Raw genomic sequence first — 10,371 nt, forward strand, 5'->3', positions numbered from 1 at the left:
TTGTTCTAAGGATAGATGATAATCACTTTTGCTTTATCCTCTTAAACTGACCTTAACAATGACTTGACACTTCTTTCATAAGCAGCCTTTCTTAATAAAGATGAATCAGAGAAGGCTGCAGATAGTTATTACAAAAGGGTTAATTTGCGCTGAAAAAAAGGAAAGCTAGCCTATGACATATCATTTCTGGCAAGTTATCTCTCCTCTTGAGCATTTGCTATTATACAATAATGTTGAAAGTTAAGCAGCTTTGCTGTTTTATATCCCCCATATAGATTAATTCCAACACAGCTGAGAACTAAAAGATAATTGTTAAAAAAATTGTTTTCAAATTTACAAAATAAATTTGGTGAGCATTTACCTAGATATTTTACTGAATAAAAATTCCTTGGTTCCTTTGGACCTGATTCAGGATAACAGATAACATTATTTATATGAAATTGTCACTCTTGGAATTCTAAAATAACCTCTCTCAAAATTTTTAGCCTCATGCTATTTGAAAAATAAAAATCTACAGCACCATCTTCTCAAAAGGCACTTTCTAAGAACCACCTTGCTTTAATAAATGATGAAAAAATTTAGTTCAGTGTCTACCTTGAAGACCATCTTCACTTTACTGAGACCCTACCATCACTACAACAATCAGATTTTGGTTATCTCAGACACTAGATTCAGATAGGGAGGGAGTCCAATGGCTAGATAGGTGAACTGACAGAATCCTAATTTGTGACTCTGTTGGTTACATGACACTTCAACAAGGTTTCTCACTGGCAAGTCCCAACCCTCCATATCAATTTATTATACTTCTATCTTTAACTCAAGTTAAGATCTTTAAGTTCTATACTTCAAAAGTAAAAGATTCTTAAAATTTAATCAGCAATGTGAAAATCTAGAGTACTATCTCTGATGGGTAAAGTAAAATAAACTTGAACTATCAGTAGCATAAGGCTTGATCATTATATCTTGGTTTAAAAAAAAGCATGTTGACCAACATAAAATTATAAACTTAAATGTACCGTTTTTAAGTAGGTTTTTTTAAGTAGGTTGTTCTTCATATAGATTTTTTTTTCTTTCTTGGGAGTCAGCTTAGATTTCATTAATCATACATGGTTTCTAACATTGCCAATGATCAAGAATGTCCTTAATATAAAAATGAATTAAAAAAAATTTTTTTTTTTTTAAAACAAAAGTCACATTTCTGCATGACTTTTGCACATCTATTCTTGGCTGATTTTCTGACTTGTGTGGAATCACAGACAGACTCTAGAATTAGGTTATACCACCATTCAGGGAGGACTAACTTAGTGTAAAGTCTTCCAACTACTATTATTGAAGTGTTAAGGTATTTATGAATTCTCAAAAAGAATGAAAAGGATTCAAACTTCATATGGATGTAAAAGAAGCCAAAACAAAAATGTCAGCCCAATGATGTCTTTTTGCAGCTTGACTGATAACTCATAAACATTAATGTAAGTGGCAAGGCAGGGCAACCTATTTTTAAAAGCATTTACTCTAAGAGGATGAGTTAAGCAAACATTTAACTCAAGTTTAATGGTATTATGCAGAGTTGTCAGTTAAGTTTCTTGGCAAAACATTACCAAGTTTGAAATGGCAAAACTATACATATTCTAGCTGGGTCCAAGTGGCTGGTTTCTTGAATTTCATAAGAATCATCACCTATGGCAAAGTCATGTTAGCCTCTGAAAAGATCCACCATGTTCCTTGAATAATAGTCCCTAATTCCTGATCTGTAATCCATCTAATTACTTTGACCTATTACAGTTCTACCCTGTCTTTTAACACTGAGATCCTCTGCCAGCTATCTGTATTGAATGGCAACTCAGCTTTTATATCCTAGGTATATCTTGAGTTTGTCACGACTCTAAGAAACTACATCAGAGAATACACAGTAAACATTAGGCAAACGTGGGTCGTCAGAGAATCTGACTTGGAAAATTCACATAAGTCTTTAGGTGGCTGGGATCCCTATGCTAGAAAGTAGAGATGAATCTTTATCAAGTGCCTTCCGAAACACCTAGTACATTCCTACCAGAATCCCTTCTGGACTCTCTTCTAGGAAGAGAAATAAATTAATAGGTTATAAACAGGAATATTTCCATAGAAGAATATTTTTTTTTCTGAGAAACTTCTAAAAAGGGAACTATTAACAAAAATAAAGGGCATCTCTAATGTAAAAATATGCCTAAAACCAGTACTCAGAAGGATGAGGTACCTTTTTCCAAAACTGCAAAAGACAAAATCCACATTTCTAAAACAAAGAAAGAATATCCTGATATTAAATTGAAACTAAAATGGCAGCACCCTTTGTTACCTTGATATTTCATGTCCTTACTCTTATTTAGAAAACAAACAAACAAACAAACAAACCCAAATGGGTCTAATACTAGCCTTGATTTCTGCTCACCTCCTTATTGTTTAGTGCAGTAACTGTCAGACTCTACTGAAATAAATATAGCAGCTACAGTATTACAAATGTATGGTCCTCAATGCCAGTAACTTGATACTGTCGCACAAATACATGTATCAGCACTTTACACAAACATATTTGCCATCAAGAATATACATTAAACTCCTAACCCTTCTTCACATGAAAATCAATCAAACCAGATGCCGTGACCGACATTTTAAAGTCACTTATATAGATACATCAGAGAAAACAATAGACCAAAATTTAGCATTCATTTTATAGTTAGTGAGGAGCATGGGCAGGAGCAGAAAGCTCACTGAGTTTAAAGATTTTTAAATTAAATTAAAAAAAAAAAAGTTTTGTGTTTTCTTTCAGTAAGAAAGATCAGAAATTCTAACCAGATGTGCAAAAATAATTAAATTTCAAAAAGCATTTGCTAGCCTTTCATTTTAAATTTCTAAGTCTTGTAATTAAGTTTGATATACCAATTTGCTAGTAAGCAAAATAGAAATATACATATTTTTCCAAGCTAACCAACTTAAATTAGCAATGTCATATAGTGTAAGAGCCCCCTAGAAAAGAAATCACTCAAAAGACAAATAAAGCTTTATGTTCGAAAAATACATTTTTTTTCCTCTTTAAAAAATCCTTCCAAATAGATGGAAATTAAGGACTTCACTCTAGCAGCACGTTAGACTAAGTGACTGAATACTAGGTAAAGCAGTCATAGGGAAAGGGTGTTTATAGTTCTTCCTTGGGCCCTGAAGTTTCTCACATGAATCTCTGCCACTCTCACTATAAAGATGTCTTCCTCACACTGAGCAAGCATATACCAGTCCAGAAGTTTTTACCATCTAAAAAACCCAAAGCCCATTGCTGTCAAGTTGATTCCCACTCCTAGTAACCCTACAGGACAAAACATGGCATTTGTGGAAGCAAACATCTTTCTCCCACAGAATGGCTAGTGGGTTCAGACCACTGATCTTCCGGTTAGCAGCCAAGTGCTTAACCATTGAACCACCAGAGCTTTTTTACAATATAAATCAAAATAAAAAACACAAACCAAACTCACTACCATCGAGTCAATTCCAACTCATAGCAACCCTCACTGGGTTTGTGAGGTGGTAAATCTTTATGGAAGGAAGCATATTACCCTATCTTCCTTCTGCAGAGCAGCTTGTGGGTTTGAACCACCAACCTTCTGGTTAGCAGTCAAATGCCTTAAGCATGGCTTCACCAGAGCTCCTTTTTTACCATCTTGGATATGCTATTTCCTTCTCTTGGTCATTATCCTGACTACATGTAGTGAAACTGCAACGTAAAAACAAAACAAAAGCAAAAACATGTTTTATAGGATTTTTTTTGAAGAGAAAGGGAAAGGCTAGGAGAAAACATGTATATACTATACAAATATTATCTTATGTAAAGCGCTTTGAAACAGTGTTGTAAACTGCATTTTAGACACTTCAATGTAATAAACATACAAAATACAGTACTTTTTCAGTTTTCTGGCAGAGGGACAAAAGATTTCATGCCTGTTGGAGGACATGGCTCAGATTTTAGGCTCAAAATACAGTAAATTGGCATAATAGTGGATTACAGGTAAGAAAGAAACTATAGAGCTAAATCTAATAGTTTTCATGTGCAGATGGAATTATGAAAGGCGAACAACAATGCCCACTGGGAACAATCTGCAGTATCTATACTTTGAACCAGTGCAAAAAAAAAAAATCAAAATGCTATTTTCATGAATTACAAAGTGCAAAGCTCCCCTGAATCCAATGTTACTGATAAACTTGGTTTTGACGGTTTATAGTATTTTTTTTTAATATCTTAAAGTGGAATCAGTAGAAGTTTTAAAAACTTTTTCCTACATTTCACGGATTTTTACTCATTTAATAAAATGATTAAAGTCCTCATTTCCTTTTGTCACCAACATCTTAATTTTAAAAGGAAAGTTACATTGGTGATAAATTAGCAAATATGTTTTAAAAACAGCATCTCACATTTTCTTGATTAATTTTAGTAAATGAAAATGCACACTTAGCCAGTGAGATTTGTCAGTAGACATGATCTATTTTCAAAGGATATAAGTATCTTCTAAATCTTAAGTTGCTCATTATCATTTCTTAAATCAAAGTCCAACTTTATTTCTAATAGTCAAGGTCTGACTCATTTAGGCAATGTCATTTCCATTACGATTTTTAAGAGACATGCCTTAAGCTTGAAAATTGCAAAACTTTCCTTCTGAAATTAAGGCTATATTACTTTTGCCCTTTTAAAATTATAGAGGTGCCTGTTCTTCCCGCATTCCAGGGTAAAGATGTCAAACAGACACAGCTTTCCTTTAAAACTGGTTATTGCACTAAAAGATAGCTAAAACAAATAGTTCCTAAAATAAACATGGTAATATTTCTATAAAAGATGTTGCCAATATGTTCTACAATTATTAAACCACTATTCTAATAAATATAAAAGAAAAGGAAGCTATACTTCAAAACACATACATATATGTTTATATATACACACACATATATATAAAAATATATATATGAAAATTACATTAAGGTATGAGAGGCAGTTAAGTAAACAAGCAAACAAAACTCAACAACCCCTCCCCTCTCTACACCCAATTTCAGAGGCCTCAACCCTACAGAATTCCAATCTTTTAAAATATTTACTCTTTAAAAAGCTTTAAGAGATTTCTATGTATAACCCATAGAAACAGAAGGCTTTAGAATACATATCACTTATCAGAGAGAAAGAGTTACAACTTCTGACAAGGTTTTACAGCAGCTTTAACAAACTCACTAAAGAAAAAGAAAAGTTAGGTTGCTACTGCTTATGTACATATTGCACAAATAGCAAATGTAAGTTCATAGAGACAGATACATATACACATGCTCACAAAAACATATAAAATCATTTTGCTTCTTAAGAAAGTAGTATCAAGAGTTGAGGACTCAGAACTGTGTATGAGACAAGAGACAGCAGTTGGCTAAAATAAAGAAGTAGGGTGTGCAAATTAAAAACACAAATCTAGTTTGCCATGCTCCACATCCAAATGAACCAGATATATGAACATATGAAGGTCACTGGTAGCATTAGGGAAAAAAATGGAGGTGATGAAGGCAAGGGAGGTAGACAGAGAAACTAAAGTGGTGGTGAGGATGAATAAAAGGGAAAGAAAGTTCCCCAATGGAATGAACTATAAAAATATATACGCAGACACATATATATCTATTATCACCTAGATCTAGATATATATGCATATGAGTATGCATGTATATATTTAATATATACAGACACTTTACAAGAATACACAAATGCACATTAATTTTTTTGCACACATAATTGTGAACAATCACTTTGATTATTCATGTTGGTGTTTTTTTGTTTTTTTAAACCATCATTTACTTTTTCTTTACTTTTTTTGCAAAGAGAGTTGTGCTGCCAAGCAACTTGAGGTAAAGGCATTAAAAGGGTTAGACTACAAGAAGTGAAAAACAAAACAATCGCGATACTTCCTACAGGAGACCGCACAAAAAAGCAGTTGGCTGGTTTCATATTGCATAATGGAGCTGTGTTCCTTGATGAAGTAAACAATCTTCCTTGTATCAACATAAGGATCAGACCCTGGTCCCCCCACAGTGTTGGTTTCTGTATGGCTGGAGGCATCCCCACTGAACTGACTCCACTGGAAACACACGTCCTGTACGTCCATTCCTCTTTCAGTTTTTCCTCTCAGAGAATAGACTTGGACTTTTAAGCAAAGTACATTGTGCGTAAGGTATCTTGGTGAATCTGTACAGCCTTGGCAAGAGCTTGTGGATCTCGTCCATTGCTCTGTCCTGAAACGTGACTTCCTTCAGCACTGCAACAGAAGTGACAATGAACACAAAAACAAACCCCATTCTGATAGAACAATACTGGAAAGTGTTATCTGCGTTATCATTAAAAAATAGAGATTGGTATAATGACCCCTATGTATCTATCACACAATTTGAATAATTATTAATTCAAGGCCAACTTTGTTTTACTTCTCTCATCTCTCAAGACTTATGTAGAAGCAAATCCCATCTCATTTTATCTGCATATATATGTACAGCACTTTCATTACCAATAACCTCTCTCTTGAATTAATTTCGTAAACCAAGTAAATCTCTGCATCATTATATTACTAATGAACCTAGATAGCAGCTTATACACATTTCAATGGGAAAATCTTACCTTGGCAGTAGTTCTGATTACCATTACTTTTCATAGCTTGTAGAAATTTAATTCTAAATGGCAGTCAGTGCTTTTTAGCAAACAAAGAGGTACATACTTACATGCAAGTGCTTAGAAAAATTCTCCAAGAAAATTTTAATACAGAGAGCACATTTGGATTTTGGTGAGAATTTCTATCAGTTATGGCTTTTATATTACCTGTCATGTTCTTTGTCCACAAGATGGTATCTGGCTCTGAATGCAACCAGGTGAGCATAATACGCTGGTGCAGGTATAGAAACAGATCGTGTACAGCGCACATATGTGTGGCAGAGCTGGTAAGTTAGCAGCTGAAGTTCATCTGCAGTAAAGCAGTTATCATCCCATAAAACATGATAGTGTGAAGGACGGCTGGTACCCTACAGAGAAGGCAATGGCATATCCTGTTGATTTCTAAACTTTTAAATAAATATTCAGTACAGACTAAGTTATATAAAAAGCCAGCTTTGTGTACTAGTAAACATATTCTAATTTAATAATCAATTTTAAAAACATTTAGTTGAGCTATTACATATTAGTTACTATGTTAGATATTATGGATTTAAAGTAAAACAAAGTCAAGGGTTTCTTGTCTTTTGGAAACCATAATTTAGTAGAGGAGAGAAGACACAGAAGTATTTACTACTGGCACATATTATATGAGAATACCAAAGGAAGTAATTGGGAGAGCTGGTGGATGTTTTACCAAGGAAGGCACTAAGAAGCTAAAGTTTGAGTGAGATTTAGCCTTTTTGGATAGTCAGCGTGAGAAGACATCCTGTAAGCTTGTTGCCACTGAGTTGGTTTTGATTCACAGCAACCCTGTAAGATAGAGTAGAACTACCCCACAGAGTTTCCAAGGCTGCAGACTGCCACATCTTTCTCCCGTGGAGCAGCTGGTGGGTTTGAACCACTGACCTTTCGGTTAGCAGCCAAGTACTTCTGTGCCACCAGGGCTCCTTGAGGAGGCATTAGACAGAACAAACAAAAACACAAGGGGCATAATATTTCATGGCATGTCTGAGGAATAACTAATAGGCTAGTGTAAACAGTGTGTATGGCATAAAGGGGAAAAGATGAAGTTGAAAAGAAAGTCTGGAATCAGATTAAATGCCATGCTTAGGAATTTGGACTTTAACCTGTGAGCAGCAGGGAAAACAATGCACAGGTTTTTTTTTTTTTTTTTTTTTTTAAGCAGGAGAGTTTTCAGGTGTGATGAGACCAGGGTTTTCTAGAAGTTATATCAGCAATAATATGGGGGACAGATTAGGAATAGGAAGAGACTGAAAGCAGTAGTACCAATTAGAAGATTCTTGCATTATTAGTTCTGGTGTGAGATGATGAAAGTATGAAATAAGGAAGGGTCAGTGGAAAAGAAGGAAAAGAAAAAGATTAGCTTGTAACTCAACAAATACTTGCATAAGTTATCATCTGTCAGGTGCTGTATAACATTCTGGGGAGAAAAATCCAAATTATTGTCAAATTCTTCCTCCCCAAAATTATGTGTATAAATGTATATATATTTATGTATTCACACATTCAATAAATATTTATTGAGCACTCGTTATATGCTATGTCCTGTACCAGGTCGTGGGGATATAGTTGTGAATAAGACATACATTCCAGTGAGAAGAGACAGATGAGACACAAACAAAACCATTAGAGATTGGGCCAAAACAGTAATTAAGATGTAGAATAGGGCTTAGCTAGTAACTAGGAGCCCTGGTGGTGAATGGTTAAGTGCTTGTTGTTAACTGAAAAAGGTCAACAGTTGAAACCTCCCCCGACACACACACCAAGTGCTCCATGGGAGAAAGATGTGTCAGTCTGTTTCTATAAAGATTTACAGTCCTGAACTCTATGGGGGCAGTTCTTCTCTGTCCTGCAGAGTCTCTATGAGTTGGAACTGACTCCATGGCAATGGGTTTGGTTTTAGTTTGGAGTGATTAATTAGAAAAGGGTGGTAGGTGAGAACACATAGTCAAAAACAACTTTTGAGATCTGGAAATTAAGAGAAAGATTGTCTGTAAAAAGAGATTGCAAAATCACAAGTACTTAAACTTTAAAATTTAAAAGGTGGATCATACACAGAAAATAGTGTTAGTATTGCTAGAACAAAACCAAGAAAAATTAGAAAGGCAAGCTGAGAAATAGGAGAATGTGTGGAAGCCAAATGGAAGATGGTTTCAGTAAAGAGTGAGTGAATACTGCTTCAGAGATCAAGGAGCAATAATGGTGAAGTCTAGACGGTAGACTGCTACAAATTGAAGAAGTATAGCAAGTGTAGCTTTTTTTTTCTTACTGAGAGAGAGAGAGAGGGAGGGAGAGAGAGAAAGAAAGAAATGAATCTTAAGTGTATAGATAAATGAGTTTTCTCATAATGAATATATGTGAAACCAACACCTAAATCAACTAAGTCTAGGAAGCCCTTTGTGCCTTCTCTTGGTCACTACCCTATCCACTCTGCCTTTGTTGATTTCTAACACTATAGAGCAGTTTTGCCTATTTTTGAAGTTTATAATAAATGGTAAAACAAAACAACACAACTTGATTCTGTTGGGTAGATTCCAAGTCACAGTGACGTTATGTTGTTGTTGTTAGGTGCCGTCGAGTCATTTCCAACTCATAGCGAACCCATGCGCAGCAGAACGAAACACTGCCCAATCCCGTGCCAGCTCCATGATCCCTGCTATACTTGACCCATCATCGCAGCCACAGTGTCAATCCACCTTGTTGAAGGCCTCCCCCTCTTTTCGTTGACGCTCCACCTTACCAAGCATGATATCTTTCTCCAGGGAATGGTCCCTTCTGACAACATGACCAAAGTAGGTGAGACAAAGTCTGGCCATTCTCGCTTCCAAGGAGCATTTCAGCCACACTTCCTCCAGGACAGATCTGTTAGTTCTTGTAGCAGTCCATGGTACTTTCAGCATTCTTTGCTAGCACCACAACTCAAAAGCATCAACTCTTCTTTGGTCTTCCTTATTCATTGTCCAGCTCTCACGTGCATACGAGGCGATTGGAAATATCATGGCTTGTGTCAGGCACCTTAGTCCTCAATGAGACAGACATCCCTGCTCCTCAGCAGTTCAAACAGTTCCTTCGCAGTTGACTTTCCCAATGCTACACGTCATCTAATGTCCTGACTGCTGCTTCCATTGGCATCAGTGACGTTATAGGACAGAGTAAAATTGCCCCATAGGGTTTCCAAAGCTATAAATCTTTATGGAAGCAGACTGCCCCATTTTTCCCTATGGAGTGGCTGCTGGGTTTGAACCAGCAAACTCTCAGCAGCTGAACACTTAACCACTGCAATACCAAGGCTTTGTAATACTTTAATAGTATCATAAGTATAAAGGAGCTCTGGTGGCACTGTGCCTAAGGCATTTGACTGCTAACCAGATGGTTGGTGGTTCAAACCCACCAGCCATTCTGCAGAAGGAAGAAGGGGCAATCTACTTCTGTAAAGATTTACTGCCTTAAACATGGGTATATGGGTGGATAGACAGGTGGACAGGCTGAACTATTAGGTATGTCTATGAAGTGGGGAGTGTACCCAAGACCATGTATAGGGTTGGCAGACAGTGGTCACATAAGTGTATTTATATGATCTGTAAGAATTCCCAGGGGTATAGTACAGCTGACAAGGGACAAGGCTGTAGTCACTTCTTGGTCACACCCAGCTACCCAGAGGG

General features: G+C 36.0%; 1 protein-coding gene across 1 annotated transcript in view; it reads right to left on the reverse strand.

The window, feature by feature from the left end:
• Window positions 1-6,193: 6,193 nt before the first annotated feature.
• The window catches only part of LOC103202721 (argonaute RISC catalytic component 3), a 157,242-nt gene continuing 153,064 nt past the window's right edge, over window positions 6,194-10,371 (reverse strand). The window contains exons 17-18 of the mRNA XM_007947648.2: window positions 6,857-7,056; window positions 6,194-6,302 (exon numbers count right to left, since the gene is read on the reverse strand). Of these exons, the coding sequence (XP_007945839.2) occupies window positions 6,194-6,302; window positions 6,857-7,056 (309 nt within the window). The remainder of the gene's footprint in view (window positions 6,303-6,856; window positions 7,057-10,371) is intronic.

The sequence above is a fragment of the Orycteropus afer genome, unplaced genomic scaffold (assembly GCF_000298275.1).
Source record: "Orycteropus afer afer isolate SDZICR_OR568_19922 unplaced genomic scaffold, OryAfe1.0 scaffold00192, whole genome shotgun sequence".
Taxonomy (NCBI): Eukaryota; Metazoa; Chordata; class Mammalia; order Tubulidentata; family Orycteropodidae; genus Orycteropus; species Orycteropus afer.